We start from the raw sequence: 22,320 nt of genomic DNA, 5'->3' as shown, positions 1-22,320 counted from the left end.
ATCAAGGTCCAAAACCTTATTAGGAAATTTGGGGCATTACAATACCCCTTTTTCTCTGACCTTTGGAAGTGAGGCTATGCTCCCAATTGAGGCGCTGGTGATGACCCATAGATAGAAAACCTTTAATCAAGATCAAAACCACGAGCTACTTAGTGCATCCCGTGATTTGATCGAGGAAAAATGAGAAGCGTCACAATTGCAACTCGCCCATTATCAGCAAAAAATCACTCGTTACTTCAACTCGAAGGTAAAAGGATGCAGACTCGGACTCGATGATTTAGTTCTCCGAAGGGTGTTTTTGGCAAGTAAAGATCCTAAGGACGGTGTGTTAGGGCATAATTGGGAAGGACCATACTAGATCATGGAGATCCTATGCAAAGGGACCTTTGAGCTAGCTCGATTAAATGGAGAAATAGTTATGTGGACCTAGAATACACCTCAAAAAGTACTATCAATAATTTAGTTGTCTTTAATGTTTCTGGTATTATTGTTCATGTAAGGCTTATCTATAAATCCACTTCATTTTAATGACAATTGGATTATTACGTAATCAATATTGTCATTTAATTATCGCGTGCTCATTTTGTAAGAGCAACCTAGAACATTTATAAGTTTTGGTCACTTGGGGGGCACATAATAGAAGAGAGCTTTTAAAAAAAAAATAGCATGTTCAGATAAATTTTGAAACTTAGAATTTGGAAAAATTTATTATTCGATGGCTTTTTAAAGCTTGGATTATCAAAATAATTCTAAATGTGAACTAAGTCGAGAACTTTCTAAAACAAAACAAAACTCCTAGATACGATCAGGTTCGAGGCCTGATTCCTAACAGGTACAATGCTATTAAGCAGACTAAAAGTCCTTGATATGACAAGGTCCGAGGCCTAATTCCCAACAATTAGGCAGGCAAAATCTTGGATACAACTATGATATCGACTAAAATTAGTTAGTCGAGCCATCAAAAATTTATCCCGATCTAAAGACAACCCCTAAGATTTTGAGTATCAAGAATCCAAGAATTCACAAACAAGAGAAAACAATAGATTAAGGGGAACATGAATAGATCACAAATTAACAAATATGTATTCAAAAGCATAAAGTTATCTAGAGGAGGAAAAAACCTCAATCTAAGCCCGAAGGTGATTGTTTTAATCCCTAAGGACTTAGTTACAAAATTCAAAGTAAAGTAAAGGCATCATTGAGCTCAGTTGACTTGCTTAGAGGATGTCACTTCCTCATCGTCCCCGTCAGCAGCAACGGAAGCCTCGACGGTCTCAAAGGGTTCCTATGAGAATCGAATCTTGAATTTGGCAAGATAAGGCTCCCAAAACCCTGGCTGCATGAAGGAGAAATCCCCGTCCTGGTTGAAATACAAGCACCGGTAGAGCATCTCCTCTAGCGAATTTGTCGACTCTGCAATCTCCAACCTCGCCCTCTCGGCCTTCTTCTTGGCTTTAGTCTCGACCTCGTCAAGTTTCTTTTTGAGGCTATCATTCTCGGCCTGCAACTGGTCCAATCGTCGGTTCACTTCCATGACCTGGTCTTTCGCAATTCACTCGCTCTTCTAGGAAGTACCTAGGGCGGCCTTTGCAGATTGCTCGCTCTTCTGGGAGGTAGATAGGGCAGCCTTGGCAGATCGTTTACCTTCTTGGGAGGCAGTGCATATGGCTTAGAGCTCATCACTCCTAGGTCGAACTTGAGCAATACCACAGAATTGAGCCAGGACAGACTACAAAGAGAAAATGCAGGTTAGGGTTAGTAAAAAAAGGAGAAAAGAAAAATAAATACTATAGGAGGAATGAAAGTGGCTCACAGTGAGGTTCATTCCCATGGCGGACTCGATAATATCTTTGGTAGTACACTCCTCCATGGCCCTCAGAACCTTAAAATTGGCTCTATACGCATGGCCCACCATATGATTCGCCATCTCGTATACAGTCCCCCGAAACACTTCGGGGATCCTTGCCAGCTCGAGTGGCTTTATCGAGATCTGAATATAGGGGACTTGAGCGGAGGGAACATCTCCCTAAATCACTTGAGGAACTGGGGGAGGTGCATGTCGAGGGGGAGAAGGAGGAGCCTCAAGGATGGTGACTGTTGTTACTGAGGCTGGGGGTTGAGTTTAGTGTTGCTGCTCCTGGGTGAAGCTGGCACCTTTGTCTTTGACTGGAGTCTCAGTGGAAGGTCCAGTCTTTGAGGCATATTTCTTTTGCAATCTAGGCCTTTTTACCACGGGCCCACCTCCAGCCCCACCAGCCTTGAAGGAACTCTTTAAACTCGAAGCATCTGGAAAATTTATCTCTTCACCTAAAAAGGAACGAGCAGAAGATTCAGATACAAGGAATAGTTAGTCAAAACAATGCAAAGAAAAGAACAGAGCAAGAACACTACCCTCCGAGCTAGGGGGAATCTACTACGATCAACTCGAGGTTATGAACCAGACTGGGTAAAACTTCTAACTCCTGGACTACCAAAGGTGGGGGAGAATCTAGAATTATTACACCCTGGGTCCTAAGGGGTTCAGGCTCTTCTTCCGAGCTGGACTCTTCTACGGATTGCCTAAAACTGAGGGAGAATATGCCCTGGCATAAGGAAGGTCACGTCCTACGATTCGTACCATATTCCTCAAAAATGGTGGACCTAAAATGGAGGTTATTACTACTACAATGGTGCATCTGAGGTAGCTATGGTCATACTGTACCACCAGATGATCCACACACTGAAGGAGTGTTGTGTTAAAGTCCGGGTTAACAGGATGTTGACTCACAAGTTGATGGGGGTTGAAATGAATTAGCCTAAAACTGGAAGACGCCCAATCTAGTTCTCTATATGGGTTACCTTGGCCAGAAGTGGCGGCTACTGCAATGCCTGAAATCCCTAATGAGGTTTAAGGGGTGTCAGGAGGGCCATAATTGCTTTATTATGCCATTAAACTATTACGTGCATGTTTATGTGAATTATATTATAATATGATATTAAATGCATGCATGTGGATCCACATTTCATTTTAGGGGTATTTTGGTAATTTGACCCATTGAGGGCATAATTGTATATTTGTATGCATGTCGGTGAACTGTTTTTGAGACCACATTTAAATGTAGATTTTCTCGAGCTATTCGGCATGAGACGATCTTTGAATTCAAATTATCGGTTTAGTCATAACAGGTTTAAGCTCGGGGCTCGGGGTGAGTCTTAGAGTGGTTTGATGATTAGAGCATTACCGGGAATAAAAGGGTAATGTGATATAATCTTATTGGTATTTGAGAATAGCGAGAATTGGAGAGTGTTAATTATGATTAATGAGATAGGTGGAAAAGGACAGTTTTTCCCTTGGGGATTGTTAAGAGAGGATTTAAGCATGGAGGGTATTTTAGTCTTTTGACCTAGGCTATATATAGGTTGAAGGCTTAGAAACAGAGCTTTGTTTCCTTCCTCACGATCCTCGCCATTTCTCTTCTCCTTTCTTTGGATTTTGAAGCAAGTTTGGGGATTCAAGCTTGGAGATTGAAGCTTGAGGTCTTAGACTAGTGTTTAGTCATTGAAGAGGTTTTAATTCAAGCTTAAGGTAAGGTTCTAGTTCCATTTTATAGTGCCTTGCTCTGTTTTTGTGCTTGTTTTAAGATTTGGCGTTTTGATCATTGAATGGGGAATTTGATGAAGTTTTGATTGGTGTAAGGCTTAGGTTTTGATGCTTATATGGTGGACAAGTTGTGGTAATAGTTGGTGGTATTGGGAGAGTTTTAAAGAGGTTTTGAAATGAGTTCGAAGGGGAAAAACAGGGGTTTTTGGGTGAGTTTCAAGTGGGGTCGTGGCTCTGTTCTAGAGCGTCGCGACCCAAGCTTAAGGAAGAGGAAGGGAGAAGTTGTTGGGCCATTGGGCCACAGCATGGAGAAGGAGTGCTGGGGAAAAATTGTACGACCGCTTCTGGTTGAAGAGGCGAGCCGCGGCATGGTGAGGGAGGGTCGCGGCCCTTAGTGGCATTTTGGCCAAAAGTAGGTTTTTAGCTTGGAGATTCAAACCTTAAGCCTCAGGATCGATCCTACTACCTAGTTTAGTAGGATTCGATGTCTCAGAGGCTTGGTTTTGGTCCGGGAACCCTTGTTATTCATTTTATTGATGGAATCCCATAATTGGTTATGACCAGGTGACCGTCAAGGAACTAAGAGGTTGATCGTTCTCAAGGGTCGTTCTTTTATTATTTCTCGCTTGAACTAGAGGTAAGAAAACTGTATATATATGATATGTGCGGTTATTATTGAGGCATGTTAAGTGTTTAAATGTGGGCATTGATTGCATATTAAATGCTTAGCAAATCTTTCTTATTTGTGAATGGCACTGACTTACTAGTCAGAATCGGCAATGGTGTCAAACCAACTGTGAAGTTGTAACTTACTAGTCATGTTCGACAGCGGTATTGAGCATTGGTCGTATGTTACTGACCTAAGAGTCAGGAACGGCATAAGCGTCAAGAACCCAGAGCCGATGAAAGATTAGATCTAATCGACATCTTCACTAAATGACTCAATATGAGCATTAATGTCAGACCGACCCTAAGTTCGATGAAAACTAAAAGTGATTGCCTAGTTCTATGACTAGTTACTCAGAGACGGGGCCAGAAGGCCTAGGTGACCGTATCGTCACATGGCTAGAGGGAACGAAACCCACATTAGTGACTTTATGGTCACTCGGTTGGTTTGCATTGGTGACTTGCTTATCAATCACTTATTATGTTTAAGCTAGTGGCGTGATCACTTATTTGTAAAGGGAATGAAACCCACCTTAGTGACTTTTACAACTGTCACTCTTCTATTTAGGGCTAAAAGCCCTGAATGATTATTATGATCATCGGTTGATATTATATTGTTGCAGTATTGAGTTTTCTTGCTGGGCTTTGGCTCATGGGTGCTATGTGGTGCAGGTAAAGGGAAAGAAAAGCTCACCCAGTCTTGAGTGGAGAGCTTAGGTGGTGAGTGTGCATATACGGCCGCTTGACCACCACGGCCAAGGAGTTCTCAGAGGAACTAGGGGGTTTACCCTCTTATTTTGTCGCTTAGGTCGGGGGGTTGTAAATTTTGCACTGTCATGACCATTTTGGATTGTAAATAACTTGCAAATGTTTTTATGGGCCAATGAACAGTTTTATCTTTTAAATAAAATATATCATTTCCTTTGATTGGTTTTTCACCTTAACCTACTAATGACACCTAGATGCAAGTTTATAACCAAAACTCGATTAGTGAGTTAAGCACGGTTCAAAATTCACAGTAACTATCTTGGGGTAACCAGGGCGTTACAGCTGCTGCCCCAGACTTAGCTTGCTCTGGGTCAGGATCTTGCCCATCCTCAGGAACTCTTCTCTTGTGCACCAGCGGTGCCACATCCTCTTCTTCCTTGGTGTCTTCAATGGTGGGCAGGACTTCTTGAGGAGGGGGAAGCTCGGGAAGTACGGGAGGTGGACCTTGAGTTCTGATAGCCAGCGTCTGATCTTTGCGTATCAAGTTGTAGGCCGCCATGGTAGCATCGTTCATTAGCTGTCAGAATTCCTTCTCCATCGAAGGAAGACGGGACAGCGTCTCGTATTGACCTCCAAGAGTCTCAAATCTGCCTTGTCCTCTTGAATATAGTTGCACAAATAACGAACTCAGTTAGAAGGATTAAACTCAATAAAAAATGGATAAGGGACTTCGCATACGGAGTTCAGAAAGTAAGGAGACTTACGAGAGCGGTTGAAGTATCGGTGATTGCAGTTCTTAAACCCATTCGACATAAAGAACTGATCTTTATAGCCATTTGGATGGCTGGGGAGGTCAATAATGGAGGTCGTGTTGGGGAAGCGAGTGAGGTAGTAGAAGTTGTCACCTCGCCCCTTGATAAGGTCATTTTTGTATTAATATTTGTTAAGTTTTTCTATGCTTGGATTGTGTTATGATAGCATTTTTAGTAGTTTTAACTTAATTTCATGTCTCTACAACATATTTTCTACATTGCATTTTATGATGATAAATCTGATATTTTGATGGAATGTGTAGTTATGAATCATAAGTTGAAAAAGACTCGCTGAGATAAGGTAAAAATGAAGTTTTTGAAGCATTCTAGGCTTTCGGGATTGAAATATTGAAGTGGGGGCAGCGTACAAGCTTTCTAAGGTTGAGAAATGAATAAATTAAAGATAGGTCGTGGCCTATAAAATTTAGCCCGGGACACTTTAAATGGAATTGGCGTTTCAGAATTTTTTTTATGTTCCAGACAGGCCGCTGCTTAGTTTTTTTCAGGCCGCTGCCCAATTTTTTCAGGCTGCTGCCTGCATGACCAATTTCTGCACATATTTTTCTTTAAGTCGCGGCCTGCGACGTCGTTTTCAGATTTTTAATTACTTTTTAATTATAATTTAATTGACACTATAAAATATTATTAGGGTTAATTTTAGATGAAGTTTTTATTACTATTTAGGAGAGAAAAAGACTCATAAAGGGCTGGAGAGAAGACTACAACACTATTGTTCATCAATCTAATTTCTTTTCTTCCCTTCATCTCTTTAATTTTAATTATAATTATGTTTGTGATTATGATTACTATTATGGAGTAGGTTCTTTTTAGGTTAAGGGTTAATTCAAAACCCAAGACATGAATTCTTAATTGTTGATAATGAATATTATTCTTTAATTTCTCTCGATATTAAATTGTTTCTATTTTTCTAATTGAATGTTATGAATTTTGTGACTTCTTGTTAGGTGGCCAACTAATTAAGGTTTTACATTGTTCAATTGTCATCTTAGAATTACTACTCACCTAATAGTTTAGGATTCTAAGTGTAAGTGATAAATTGCAATTGATAGTGATGTCAAAAGAATTGTTGATTGTGATGGAAAATAGAACCTAGGTTAATTGAATTACATGCTTCATTAATTTATTGCCTAGATTAACTTGTCTCCATAGGACTTAATGATTTATCTAAGTTAAATAGATTGTATGCTTCACGGATTTATTGCTTAGTTAAAATAGTTAATTATTGAGCGCTTCGCCTTGATTACTTATAATAGGGAGACTGGATAATTGAGTGCTTCAGCGTTATCTGTGGGGTTAATAGTTTAATTGAGAAATTGGAATAATATTTATTATTAGTGATTAGGAATGATTGTTGAGGGTGGAGATTGACCTTTAACTATTTCTTAATATCGTAATATCAATCTTTATTTGCTTTCTAGTTTATGTTATTTAATTTTGAGTTAAAAAACAAAATCCCCCTTTTAAGTTTTAGTGTTAATTATTGAATAATAAAGTGAACGATAGTCCTCGTGGGTTCGACCTATGCTTGCTATTATACTAAAATAATTGGAAGTATTGAAAGAAAAATCATTGTTAAATTTGTTGTGGTATACGACAGCCATCACCCCTTCTGATCAGGACTGGCCTTAAGGTAGAAGAAGTACATAATATCAGTCGGAGTGGGGACCTCCCACTCATGCCTCAAGAATAAATATTTTAACCCCGCCAAAAGTCGATACGAGTTTGAGGGGAGTTGGGACGGAACCAGTTCAACGTAGTTCAAGAAATATATGAAGGACTGGTCTAAAGGGAGGAAAGCACCCGCCTTCAGGTGCTCCTCACTCCAAGCCCCAAAGTCTTATTGAAGTGGGGCGCAACTCCACTCTCCTTCCTACGGAGGTCGAGCAATAAGGCCGTCAATCCCTATCTCGATCCCATGGCTCATCAATATCTTGTTCACTTTTCCCTAAGTCATAATTCGAAACACGGTGTTTTCAACCTCGAAAAAGGCATCAAGGTCGACAATAATCTCTCTCTCTCCACCACTAGGCTGAAGTGAGGATTAGGAGATTCGGACGTGATCTGGTTGCCCTTATTCTTGTTTTGGGTAGAGGAGCTTGTGATGTTTTTCTTTGGTGTGGCCATGATCTAGCTCGCTTGACGACAAAGCAGCCTATTAGTGGTGGCCTAAAATAATGACTAGGTATGGTGATCCAAGGGTTTGAGTGTGATTTATTTTTGGTGATTCAGAAATTACACGAGCTAAGTTATGTCCTAGCATCAACGCGTGTTTCCACGCGCAGTCCTAGGCCATGCACTATAGACTCGAGAAATTCCCTGATACTTTGGGATTCACATGTTAGACCCGTCATACCCACTACTTTTATTTCAAAAGAGGTTTAATGCAAAACCGCTTAAGGAATCGTGATCCTTAAGCTACCTAGAGCCAAACCTAAAAACCTCTCAACTTCTATATCCAAACAGGTATCCTAATTGATTCATCAGCAAAACCTTCCTTACAAAACTAAGAAAATTTACCTAGTTTTCCAAACACCTTATTCCTAAACAAGTCTAATATCGTTCTTTTAACCTAAGTTGATCCCTATTTGAACTCAAATATGGCTAGAACACGAAACAATACTGAAAAAAAAAATTGAAGTAAAAAGAACTCATTAGAAAATAAAGAGTAAGAGATTCAAACCAGATGAGGAGATACTTATAGTTTGTACATTTTCTCGATGAGAATACTGGTTTTTCACAGGCAGGAGATTGAGAGCTTCTGAGAAACAGGGGTGATGAAGGTTTTTGAAAAAGGTTTGAGAGAAAAAAATAAATTTTGTTTCTGAAATGAAAGTTTTTGAATGTGAAGGTGGTGAGGTTCAGGTCTGATCTCCCTATTTATATGTAAGCTTTAGGAATTAATCTAGGCCATCCAATCGAGTCAGCTCGAGATCCAAAGGCCAAGATTGAATGATCCGTGCGGTGGAAAAAATTTGACAGGGCAGTTATCACAATCCTCGAAACCTGAACAGGTGTCAGTTACAAACGGCCACATGTTCAACACTCAAGTAAGTGGGCAGGATTGATTTCACATGACAGAAGCCTAAAATCCCCTACTGTGCGTGTCAGAAAATGATGTCGTCAAGTACGAACAGGAACTTGGGGTGCAAATGTTGTACCCTAAAAATTAGCATGGATTCAACCACTCAGGTAGGGTACAGTTGGGAGATAAACATGCGGAAAAAGCAGGCAAGTAGAACATCTAGCTAATGATGATGCGAGCAGCTCGAGTTAGGACTTGGCAGTACGGCATGCAGATAATTATCAGATTGCTTCACAGGATGATGATCTAGTTCGAGACATGTAGTGGCCAGATCTCTTTTAGGGTGCTCTTAACTTAATCCGAACTAAGGTTTGGATACTCTTCGATCACCAGCTCGATGAAGATGTTCAGCTCGTGGAAACCTGATCATGACGCATAGTGAAGGATCCCGAAAGACTTAGAGGCTCTTTATACGCTCATTAATGACCAGGCTGTATTGCACATTTATTGTCCGAGATAACAGGAGTAATTTATATAGGCAATCGTATCCCTATGTAAATGGGAATTATCTTGATTAAATGCTTACCATATTTATGAACACGGTTACCTAAACCTGTCCAAGAAATTTCACTATAAATACCAGGGATAATGGACAAGAAAATGGACGACTTTTTGTAATACAGAAACTCTGCATAAATTGTGGGATAGTTATAATATTGTCTCGTAGACTAGATGGATTTTAATCATTGAACCACATAAATTGTGTGTGAGAGAAGTTGTTCATATAGTTCATTACGGTTTACAAATAAACACTAATATCTTTCTTGCTGGATTTTTAAATCTACTGTTGGCGAAATACCGCGTCAACAATAAGAAAAAGAAAACTTTACATCATCAATTTGGCTTGCTTCTTCTTTTACCCTTTTCTTCCAAGTATTTGAACTTTAATTTTGAATTTTTGAGATAATGGCTGAGAAATATTTGGGTACTTTTGATATTTTGAACATGGCTAATTTTCATTTAGTTAGAGTTACTAATGAACAATATTATGTAATTTTGATTTATTGAAGCAAAAATGTTTTGGTGAATTAAGATTTGTTTATTCAAGTGTGCCTCTATTGTTACTTGATTATTTTTCTTTGGCCACCAATTATGGGTTAATGAATAATTTTAATGCAAGAAATGTTAAAATTAATGGACAAAACTTGAATGATACAAAATCATTGTCTTGTTATATTTTTATATTAGTAAATTATATAGGAATGTGTTGTTTATTTTGCATGATCTATAGGAATTTGTGCTTAAATTAGTCTTCTTAATGCTAAATTTGTATAAGAGTATGTTTAATTTAATCAAGGAACGAAAATTATAATGATTTTAGAAAAAGCTTGTGAAAGTTCAGAAAACTGGGTTTCCTATAACATTTCTCTGCAACTTTATTACCAATTTTGCATTCTAGGAAGGAGATTTAGTAATTCTAGCTCACTCCTATCATATTCTTTATCACTTGCAAGAAATTTTCATATCAACTTCTATTAGTTTTGTATTCTTTTTATTTACTTACTTTCTGATTTTCTACAACATATCACTGAAACAATCCTGAAAGGGACTATAGATATAGTTATTGCTATATTACTTGTCAACTGTGTAAACTTACATAGTAGAATAATCGCAACTTTCACTTTTATTAACCTAGGCATTACATTCCGAGCACCTATTCTCGCGAGTACAGCTCTTATCTAGCTCTTATGTGGTCACGTTTAAATTCTGTGGCTGACAGGGTCCAAGGCCAACTGATGGTTGCTTCTTTTATATGTTTGGTTAGTAAAATTATCTCATAATTATGCTTAGTAATCACAATTGATTAATAGAAGAATTGTTGCTTTCAACTAAAGTTATATGCACCAGATTCAGATGATTGAATCTTGATTGGAGATGCCATAGTTGATTGCAGAATTTTGATGATCGACACCTGAGGTATTATTTGTTTTGTTTGAGACTTAATTCCCTCCAGGATACTAGAGAATTATCCTTATATATAGCTTAATTTTTAATATTTGTTTCTTTCTTTTTCTCATAAAGACAAATTCCCATGAAGCTACTCTTGTAAGCAACAACTAGAAAGCACAAGTTTTATTATTCAAGTAAACACAATTAAACCACACACCAGCCCATTTATTTGTAATTAGGCATCTGGATGACCCAAGTAAAAACTAGAACTGGCTAAAACACATAAATTTTAGCACTTTTCTTTTACTACCAAACTGCAAATAACCACTTAACAAGCATAGGAAAAAGGAGTCAATGTCTTCAAGGCAATGTGTAATCTGCAAAAACAGAATAAATAATTGTCACCAAACCATTAAAGAAATCAAGAAAATATATGACGATTTTATATAGATAATGTATGAACAAACCTCCACACTTGTAACCGACAGGGCGGCTATCAATGTTGCATCGCTTGGGAATGGTTACAGCCACTTCTGGTTTCACCCCGGAACTTTTAGCAGTGTTTGAAAGCATGACAGCACAGAGGCAGGCCGGGTTCTGGCCAAGCTTCTTCACCTGAGCACAGCACCGGCTGGAAACTGAAGCGTTCTCATCTTGCGCTGCATTTGCGCAAGGAGCTAGCTTGAAAGCCTCACTATCAGGAGAAGTACGTCTCCCACACTCACCAGCCCCATGAACCTGCAAACTCAGCTCATTGATCCCTAGAATTACAAGAAAAGCTAGAAAGCAAATGCATTTGGTTGAAGCCTCCATTTTCAATTACTGCAATGAATAAATCTATTGATCGATTACATGATTTTATAGCAAATGAAGTGGCTCATAATGTTGATCAGATGACATTAAAGTTGATTCCCACTTTCAAAAATGGTGGAGGTGGCACTATGGATAAAAAAAACGATAGTATTTTGTTGCTCAACCTACTCTCTTCTGAAGTGGTTTTTGTCTGGCCACTATAATTATCTTAAACTGCTTATTTTAATTACATAATCATTTCTTGAAAAAATTATTTTAATGAGAAGCTGACAACAAAGCACTAGCCAATTTCGGCTACTTGAGTGTTGTTCTTCCAGAAACGTCCTTGACCCTTGATAGAATGTTACTTTAGAGTAAACAAATTCCGAACAATTGCATTGCTCTAGCAAATTTTATATTCATAAAAGCCAAATTATAGATACCGACCATTTACTTATAATTCCTCAAACACAGCCACTAATCTCAGTTTCCTCCCCGGCTCCACCACATTGCTCTACATTCTACCCCTTGAAAAAAAATAGGCTGTGAGTCGCCTATTCTTGTTCTCTAGCTAGCAATAATCTGATGATGCCTTAAATGGTACACATAAGCAATAGATGAGGTTAGATTTTTTTTCATTTTCTTTCCACTAAGCACTTCAGTTTCTTAAAAGGGTCACAACAAGGCATCTTCATATTTAGTTAAACCAAATTGGAGAGATCTTGCATAGATAGTAGGAATGATCAAGTAAAGATGGGAAGTAATGTTTTTTCTGTAATGACAAGCAAAATGGTCTGATGCAATAAGTAATACGCAAAGATAGTTGAAGAAGATATATAATATAAAGATGTTGACACATTGAACAGAGGTCTAAAGACAGTCGCTCAAGAAGTGTATTCCTTAAGTTCAACATCCAACTAATACAAATATTTATATACCTCCCTCACTGGTTTTTAATCTTATCGCTCTTAGCCAAGAATTTAAGGGTTACCCAGAACTAAGAAAACAATTGACATATTATTAATGACCCAAAGAAAGATCTAATAGGTATTTTAACAGCTTCTTGTACCTTAAACCTTAAGTAAATCAATCCTTCCCGTTCTATTGATCTCTTTCACACTTGAGGTGTTCCTCAGCTTCTTTAAACAAAACCATCATTAGACATTAACAGAGCATATTAATTTGTCAATATATTTTCTTCTCAAATTAAACTCCTCAAACCCAATTTGAACACAAATCTGGTGAATTTAGACCAACCAAATGCAAATTGAAATGATAGCTAAATAACTAAAAAGTAATCCAATACACATGCAAGTAGAGATTTTAATAATAATCAATTGTGATTAACTGGATATACATAAGGCTACAGTGTGATTTCCACTACGAGATATGATATGAGGGCCAAAATTAAAAATTAAATAAAACAGAAAAATTATAAAAATAAAATAAAAAGTCAGATGACAAAACCCTAGCGACTGAAAAAAGCGTACAAAACGATGGAGATATAGATCAGAAGTGCGGCCGGGACGAAGATCACGAGCGGGACTACAGCAGCGTAGGTGTGAGAGCTGCCACAGCCAAGAGTCCCTAGCTTGATCTGGACCACATTGATGAGAGCCAACATGAGGAATCCGCAGCCACAGACAGAGCCGATGCCAGAGATGAGCATTCCGACCCGGAGAATGGACCTGTTGATCCGGCATAAGAACCCAACCGGATGGTAGGCGGGGCTGCGGCAGATCCGGATCCCTTGTTTGAGTCCGACAGCGATGAGGCTGGAGAAGAGGAATGAGCTAAAGGAGTAGACGTGGAAGGCGACGAGGTCTTCGGCGACGGAGGGACCCGGGTTGCAGCTAGGGTCGTCGATGAGGGAGTTAGAAGGGTCCTTTGGGTTCCAGGTCAACCCGATGAAGACGGCTAAGGTGAAGAGAGAGTTCACGTTAACGATGCCGTCTAGGGCCGTGATGTGGACGCTAGTACCGCCGCCGGAAGGCATTTTGGAGAGAGAGATCAGGCGGTGGAGATTTGACGGAGGACTGAGGTCATCAGTAATTGAGTTTTAGTAAAGTGGGTTTCGCACTATGGACTTGGAAGAAGGCGATGTTACAGTTACAGTTACAGTCACAGACATTGCCACTTTTTTAACCTTTTCATAATTTAAAAAAATACAAATACTGAGAAAGTAACGACTCCGTCCCCTTTAAACGGTTTACGCTACAGTTCTTTCCTTTTTCAGAAGGAGCACTACTTTTCAGGAAAGTAAAATAAAAACGCCGTTGCCGGGGATCGAACCCGGGTCACCCGCGTGACAGGCGGGAATACTTACCACTATACTACAACGACTTTTTGAAGAGTAAATTTAGATGAATATTATTAAATATAAAAAGAAGCATCCAACCCATTTCATAATTAATTTTCTTTTGACTTCAACTAACACATAAAGTAATATAGCCACATACGTAAGGGCCGAATAGAGCTTCCCTCTGGCATAAACTAAGGGAAATTTGATTATTCATACTTATATTAGTTTAATAATTATAATTTGAACCAAAATCAATTACCATATGAAACCAATGCTCATCTTTCATTTAATATCAAAAATACTCCTTTCATAACACATTTTCTCTCTATTCTCCCTCTTCCTCTCTACCTCTCTTCACCATACATTCTCTCTCACTCTCTCTTCACCATACGTTTTACATACAAGATTTCCATACTAAAATCTTGCAAGAAAGATACACATTCGGACATTGTGGATTGTTTGAGGAGAAACACTAAGCTTTGTGTTATTTTTGCTCATTGTGAAGAGATTAAATGGATAAGTGATTTTCTTTTATTCTTGTTGTTGTTGGTTGTTTTTATGGTTTAGAATGTTGTTTAGATGTTAGATCTGTAGTTTGTTGGTATTTTTTGCTGTTTTTTGGGTGAAAATCGTATTCTGTGAAAATCTGCATTTTTTTGGGTTCCCTGAGTTTTTTTCTAAATGCCCGATAGTGTCTGATATAGGCCCGATTCGAGCACGATAGTTGTTGAGTTTCAAGGTTAGGGATGAAGGTCCGATGGTTACTCGATAGGTTTTGTTACCCGGTGGTCATTCAGGTCCGATGGCTACCCGATTATTATTTTGAATCTATACACCCTTTTAAGTACGATAATGGATCGATAGTAGTCCGATATATGCCCGATTGTTGTTATTAAGTTACTGCGGACCTAATAGTACGATGGTACCCGATACGTGCCCGATATTAGTGTTTTAAGTGATCAAAAACATAAATAAAACTTTGCCCGATACCGCCCGATATGGCCCAATACTGGTACGATGATAAAAAATGCCGAACTAAATTTCGACATTTTGTTGCCATTTACTGATTTTTTTTTCTTTGTGCATGATAGGGTCAACTTTGTTCGCGTACTTGATGTATAATGGTGTTTGGGAGCGTGAAGGTAGAGGTTGGGTTTTTAAGGGAGCCGAAAATTTAACGTTCGAGTTGGAGAAGGACATAACTTACTCACAACTTGTTGAACTTTTGTACTCAGAGCTGGAGGTTGACAGAGTGCAGTATGACCTGAAATTAGAAGTGAATTATAAGTACATGAAATGGTTAATGTATCAGCCTGAACTTATAAGGAATGACAAGGGTGTAAGCTTATATTTGTCAATGCTTTTGAAGAAGCCAGATGAATTTGTTCCCCTTTTTGTGACTTTGGTGGAGAAGAATATCATTGTTGATCGTAATCCTCCACCAAGTACTGTTAAGGATACTCGTAGTGAGGTTGGGACTTATGTTCCATAAACAAATCTGGAGGTGCTGGTAGCCACTGTTGTACCTGAATCAAACCCTTTCATACCGACAGTTGATCATGTAGCACAGATGCCATTTCATGATGATTTTCCTGATTGTCCTGACCCTGAAGATGATTTTGAGGGCAATGACGATTTTCCTGATTATCTTGAACCTGATGTTGATTTTGATTGCAATGATGATGTAAGAGATAACCAAGAAACAGAGGTCCGTTCTCAAGCTTTGAGCCTGAGTCCATTGTCGTACCAAATACCGAGGCAAACAACATGTAGAAGTAGACCCCGTAGAGAAGATCTCCAAACACCTGGTACTAGTAGTAGTCGTCCAGACGGAACAAATGATGCTAGAGAATTTAGTGATCCACTCTCTTCTTCGACATATTATAGTAAATTCAAAGCTTAGATGTTTACAAGAGAAGACATTGAGGATAATAGTCACTATATATCTATGGGTGGCACATCGGGCGGGGAGATTCATTTAGGAAAGTTTTTCAGAGACAAGGAACATTTAAAGAAGGTTGCTGGCTTGTTTGCAATGAAGAAGGGATTCGACTTTATAGTTAAGAAGTCTGGTACTGATGTTTGGTACATTACATGCAAGGATCCTGATTGTGGGTGGAGGTTAAGAGGGAAGAAGAAGCAACTTTCTAACATGTTCGAGGTGACAGCATTTGAAAATGTACACACATGTTCCCTCGATGTTCAAAAAAAAGATAACCGTCAAGCATCACCTTTGGTAGTTGCCGAACTTATCAAGGATAAATTCTCAGTTAACGATTCAGATTATTTAGCCTCCAAAATAAGAGAAGATATGAAGAATTCTTTCGGGATCGAAATGAGTTATGAGAAGGCTTGGAGATGCAGAGAGAAGGCACTCCACATAGTTAGGGGTACGCCTGAAGCTTCATATTCGAAGTTACTTGGGTACTTGCACATGCTGCAGTTGAACAATCCCGATTCCATTACTGATTTCAAGGTAGACGAGGGTCGCTTCAAGTATTGCTTTTCTTCTCTGGGTGCTTGTAGGCGGGGATTCAAGTTTTGTCGACCTGTTATATGTATTGATGGGTCCTTCTTGAAAACTAGGTATGGTGGCCAAATGTTGTGTGTCGTGGCATTGGATTCAGACAGCCACATATTTCTGATTGCTTTCGCAATAGTTGACAGTGAGAACCACGACTCTTGGACCTATTTCATGAGGAAGTTGAAACAAGCGATTGGTGATGCTGAGAACTTAGCATTCGTATCGGATAGGCATCAAAGCATTGTTCATGCTTTGGAACTTGTCTTCCCTGATGCACCCCACGGCGCATGCTACCACCACATTATTATGAACGTGGCTAGCAAGTTCAAGACTGATTGCTTCACGGATCATATTTACAGTTGTGCATACTCGTATAAGAAGACAGATTTTGAAAGAGAATTTGAGAAGATAAAAGCAATGGATGTTCGAGTTGCACTATATCTTGAGGGCATTGGATTTGAAAGATGGGTTCGTGCGTACTTTCCAGGGGACCGTTACAATGTAATGACAAGTAATTGGGCTGAAAGTTTCAACAGCAAAACTAAGGACGCAAGAGCCTTCCCGATCACTGCTTTTGTTGAATTCATCAGGTTTACTATACAAACATGGTTTGCTACCCGAAAGGAAAACGCTGAAAAGTGTAGCACGTCTCTATCACCAGTTACGGAGGGGGACTTGTCATGCCAATTTGAGAAATCTCGGTTCTTAAGCGTCGACAGAGCTGGACCTTATACATTTAATGTCCACCCCGGAGGAACAGTTCAAAGCGGTGGTATAGTTGATTTGGAGGCACGAACATGCAGTTGTGGCCTATTCCAAATCATGAAGATTCCTTGTCCACATGCATGTGCTGCTGCTCAAGAACGAAATATTAGCATGTACGCATTGTGCTCTCAATATTACACAAGAGAGTGTTGGAAGAGCACATATGAGGGGACAATTATGCCAGTTGGTGATGAGGACGATTGGGAATTGCCTGAAGACATTAAGAACATCCAAGTTGGAGAACCGATTGAGAAGAAACCTGTAGGCCGACCGAAGAAGCAAAAGGTCGAACGAATTAGGAAAAATCGATATCCTTCTAATGGAGACAAGGTTGTGATACAACAATGTTGTAGCAAGTGTGGTGGTAAAGGGCACAACAAAGCGCCTTGCAAGTACCGATGTTAAATTGTTTTGTTTGTATTCTAGTTGACCTATTATGTTTTATTTCTGCTTGAACTAGTAATATTTGTTATGTGCTGGATTTTGCATGTTTTTTTCTCCATTATGAAACTCTTAAATATGTAATAATCCAGTGTTGGTCCGATAGTGCACGATGTCGGTACGACAATGCACGATATCCTTTGTTGTATGATTATTTAAATGTATCTTACAATATGGTACGACGTTGCTCGATGTAGTACGATAGTTCATGTACGACATTAGGGTACGATAATGTACGATATTGGTCCGATAGTGGTACAATGATATGGTTTCAGTACAGTTTCGTGAAATTTGTGAGACATGTGAGGGTACGATAGAGTACGATAGTGATCGATGATAGTACGATTGCAAAGATTAAACACATTAAAATGTAGTAATTACAAAAAGAGCAATCAAAAAAATTATACAATTCAAAAAAATTAAGACCGTTCAACATAAGTTTTGGTAGAATAAGTCTACACACCACCTTTGCCTAAAAAAATTCATATTATTGTCAGTTACATTCTCAAATGGTAGTTGTAGAAACTTATGTTCGATATGCTCAATTACGTAACATCCGCAATCGCCACTGCATTAGAAAATAAACAATAATTTAATAAAGTTTTGTAATTAAGAAATAATAATTAATATGTGATATTTTATAAAGTTCACTTGGATTTTGTTTGCGGTACGAATTCACGTGGAGTGAGTTTCCAATCGAAGGGTCTGACCTGGTTCTCTGATGCTGTCAACTGAGGCGCGAGTATAAGGTCATGGTTCTCAAATAAACCGGACTGTCGCAAGACCGACGGGAAAATGGTACACCAGTCCACCATAAAACTGATCAATTCGTTTTCGGAAATTGATCCAATACTGGAGTCAAAGATGTTGAACATCCACCCATTCAGGTCTGCCTCTATAGCTACCCAATGCAATTGGTCTTTCAAGAAGAGGGCAAAATAAATGAACTCCTTATTCTGCCAACTCGGTAAGAACTGAACTGCATCACCCCTAACCAGGTACAATATACTGCCATCCCAACTAAAACAAGAGTAGTCAGAACCTGGAAAAGCGTCCCACCGAGCCTTCAATGATTCGGGAAAAATTGTAAGCATAACAACACAGTTCTGAGGGTACACGTCAGGATAAACCTCTAGACGCCTCCTCATGAGATGGAATTGTAACGTCCCTAAGGTAGGGTACGTCTGCCACATACTCGTAATTCTAGGGTTTACGAGTATGTAAGGCACTTGACCAAAAGAATTAAATAAAATGATACGAAGAAATACAGAAAAATTTAAACTTTTATATAAACTTATTAGAAGAAATTATTACACGTATGAATACTTTAAATTTAAGGCAGCCATATGAAAACTCTAAACCATTATTGCATTGCTACTGAGTCCGTGCTCCACAAGTTGCTCAACAGCTAAAGCCACACCTGGAAAAATGTTGGAAAATAACATAATGAGCTAACGCTCAGTAAGCAAATCTCATGCATACACATACACGTGAATGTCGTGAGTTTGTAGTGCACATATACTAATATGCTGACTTATATACTTATGCATTTCATTTATTGCTCATGCACTTTCAAACTTTACTTTTATGCTCTTTCTTTTAGTTTCACATTTTTATGGGCCCAATATCACTTGTGCACACTGTTTGATTCAGCCAATGCCTGCAGGGCTTGTTACACATATCATATAGAATCCCATGGGTTCTCCTCCGGCTAGCCATCATCTCAGCTAGGCTCATCATAACACTCATTTCATCGTTGCCATAGCTGCCATACTTATTACACATATGGAGGAGAAAGACGGAAACATGGCAAACATATCTGAATGGTCAACTCTGACCTAGCCCACACTAGTGGGCAGCCACTATAAGTCTTATAGACTTCCGTCTTCTTTACTGAACTTACTTGATTGCTTCATCGAAACAGTGGCACCCTTTTTAACATCTTATTATCACTTTGCTTAAGCCTTGTGTCATTAAAATGTTTAACTTTACATAAAACTTTTCAAGGCATTTCATAACTTTTTTTCATATTCATATGCATGGTCTTATATCACATAATAATGTATCACATAACTGTACATGCCATGCATACATGCTGATGCTGAAATGCCAATGTTCATGTTCATGATTCATGTTGATGGTATTCAATCAAGGCATTGTATCACATCTCATATAACTCAAAACATCTTTAGTCATAATACATGAAGCTTTGGGTTGGTGGCGTTGTTATACTTTAACGTAGAGCTATGGCTCAGGTCTAAGGTTTCCAGCCTAAAAACTTAAACGCTTCATATATCATAACATATAACAAATCATGAACATAGAGTAATCCACATATCCATCAACATAAGAACACATACTTGCACATAATTCATATCATTCTTAACCAAGTAAGACATCTTTCACATATCACAGAATTCATCAATTACATATCACACAACACCCTTATGGTGTTCATATAACCATTCTTCACATACTTATCATATGCATCATCATCATACCATACTTAACTCATCAGATGTACACAATCAATGTAGTCATGCATCTTACACTTAAGCACAAAAGGTGAGATTTACTTACCTTAGGTCCTTAGCTTATTTTAAAATTCCTCACCAAGAGTCAATCAATCAAATCCATACAAATCCTATTCAAGGCACATCATTTATTAAATTCTATCAAAATCATAAATATACACTATTGATAGTGTATATTAATAATACCAGAAACTATATAAATGATAATAATAAATTATTATCAACGTAATGCAAATAACTCTTCATATAAAACCATGCTTTAAACCTTGCTCATAAGATAATGTACCCTTATGATAATAATAATAATAATCCCAACAAAAATAATAATTATCGTCTATAATTAAACTTATTTCGATATTAATAACAAAATACTTCAATAGCAATGCGTATATGGATGTATATATTCAAATAGTCATTTTATAAAAGAAAATCATATTTTTAACATAAAGTTGTAATAATCAATATAATGATAATAATATAAATATAAATATTTATATTATTATTAATTAGTCATAATATCAATTCCAGTGATATAATAAATATACTTTCTCCAAACTTCACTGGTCTTACAAATATCAATAACTGTAAGAAACTAATATTTGATATTATTTTAATATTCAAATATTAATATACAATAATAATGGTTAGATAATAGGTTTACTATAAATCATACTTTTCATATATATATATATATATATATATATATGAATCTGTATTCTTGATTTACTTAACAAAATAATAACAATAATAATTAAAATTACTTAATCATAATAATTTCCATATTAATATAAAATCAATTAACTATGTATTTTTATACTTTATTTAATATCTAATATTTTCTAGAAAATTAGACAGCACAACGGCTATAAAGTGGACAATTCCAAAATCAAAACCTGTATCAAAAATATATATAATCCCAGACAGCCAGTAAATTACAGAAAATATTCCATATATCAATAATATATAATTATATACTATAAATACACATAATAACAATTACTCTAATCAATCACAATTAAATCACAATATATAGGTTAAAGAAATTATACCAAAATGATCGGGTTCCACAATAAGTCAAACGATGATTTTCTGAGACTCAAAACGTACTTCGGAACCTCGAACACTAAGTTTCGACCGTCGATCTACGGTGGATCGCGGTGGCTCGTGGTGGGCCCACCACCCAACTATGGTAGATGTAGGAACAAGTTATTGGGTTTTGAAGCCCACAACACGAGGAGCACGATGGTGGTGACGGATCGGCAAACGGATGCCCGAGGTGGCCGAATCGCAACTTTGAAGTCGCGGGGTGGCCGAACTTAAATCGAGTGGTTGAGGCGTTTAATCGGCGAGTGAGCTCTAGATTCCCGCGTGGGTCGATAGTTCGGAGGCCTCTGAATCCAACGGTCCGGCGCGTGGCTAAAAATGGTGGCCGGAAAGTACTCCTGCGACGTCGGCAACAGTAACACGCAGAGAGAGAGAGAGAGAGAGAGAGAGAGAGGGGCTCGGGTAAAATGAAAGGCTGAAGCCTTTTATTTTATTTTATTTTATTTATTTATTTATTTTTAAAAATTACACTTGGACCCAAAATACTAAAATTCTTTTCAAATAAGCCCTTTAGCCAAACTTTCTTAATTTTATAAAAATCCCCAATTAAAATTATATGACATTTGGGTCCAATACTTGACTACTCAAGTTTCTCTTTCTTTAATCTCATTAAAAACATAAAATCATATTTTAAACACTATTTTTCCATTACTATTTCTTAAATTTGTAAAGTTGTACATTTTATGTATTAAAACTTTGATTTATAATAAATAAATGTATTATGAAAATGTTGGATATTACAATCCTTCCCCCGTTAAAATAATTTCGTCCTCGAAATTTCAAACTAAAATTTGATAATCGGAGACAAGAACTACCATTACAAATAAACAGAACAACATTTCACAGCATAAGATTTTATACACAACACTTACTTTCACCCCGAAAACAAAACTTATTCCTGACTTCTTGTAATCCTTATCATATATAAAAAGGCGAGGATGTGTAAACACCTCACATGAGGACTACAATATAGATAGAAAGGAAATAAGCTATAACAATAGTATAAATTACAATGAATGTATACGAAAATACAAACGAATCCTCATCATCCATACTTTTGAACACAAACCACATAACGTAAGAACAGAAAATGACCATC

At 37.8% G+C, this 22,320-nt stretch overlaps 2 protein-coding genes and 1 non-coding gene across 4 annotated transcripts; all 3 read right to left on the bottom strand.

Annotated features, from left to right (window-relative positions):
- Positions 1–10,913: 10,913 nt before the first annotated feature.
- Positions 10,914–12,605, bottom strand: LOC133798350 (uncharacterized). Of its 2 annotated transcripts, XM_062236592.1 has the most exons (3): positions 11,999–12,605; positions 11,227–11,497; positions 10,914–11,136 (listed from the first exon to the last, which is right to left on the bottom strand). In XM_062236592.1, exons 1-3 carry the CDS (start codon positions 11,999–12,001, stop codon positions 11,120–11,122), a joined length of 291 nt encoding a protein of 96 aa, XP_062092576.1. In that variant the 5' UTR covers positions 12,002–12,605; the 3' UTR covers positions 10,914–11,119. The 2 variants fall into 2 exon arrangements, with proteins under 2 accessions (XP_062092576.1, XP_062092575.1); XM_062236591.1 differs by lacking the exon at positions 11,999–12,605 and having other exon boundaries at positions 11,227–11,992.
- A 261-nt stretch (positions 12,606–12,866) lies between these two features.
- LOC133798349 (uncharacterized) lies at positions 12,867–13,884 on the bottom strand. The gene has a single exon (XM_062236590.1). It carries the CDS (start codon positions 13,545–13,547, stop codon positions 13,020–13,022), a length of 528 nt encoding a protein of 175 aa, XP_062092574.1. The 5' UTR covers positions 13,548–13,884; the 3' UTR covers positions 12,867–13,019.
- Positions 13,823–13,894, bottom strand: TRNAD-GUC (transfer RNA aspartic acid (anticodon GUC)). The gene has a single exon. It is a non-coding gene; the product is annotated as a tRNA-Asp (tRNA).
- Between the last annotated feature and the right edge of the window lie 8,426 nt (positions 13,895–22,320).

Source organism: Humulus lupulus, chromosome 8, assembly GCF_963169125.1.
Source record: "Humulus lupulus chromosome 8, drHumLupu1.1, whole genome shotgun sequence".
Taxonomy (NCBI): Eukaryota; Viridiplantae; Streptophyta; class Magnoliopsida; order Rosales; family Cannabaceae; genus Humulus; species Humulus lupulus.
Note: the sequence above shows the minus strand (reverse complement) of the source record. Positions and strands in the feature narration are given on the sequence as shown.

Coding starts and splice junctions, on each gene's coding strand:
- LOC133798350 (XM_062236591.1), bottom strand. CDS start 11,572: ATGGAGGCTTCAACCAAATGCATTTGCTTTCTAGCTTTTCTTGTAATT.
- LOC133798349 (XM_062236590.1), bottom strand. CDS start 13,547: ATGCCTTCCGGCGGCGGTACTAGCGTCCACATCACGGCCCTAGACGGC.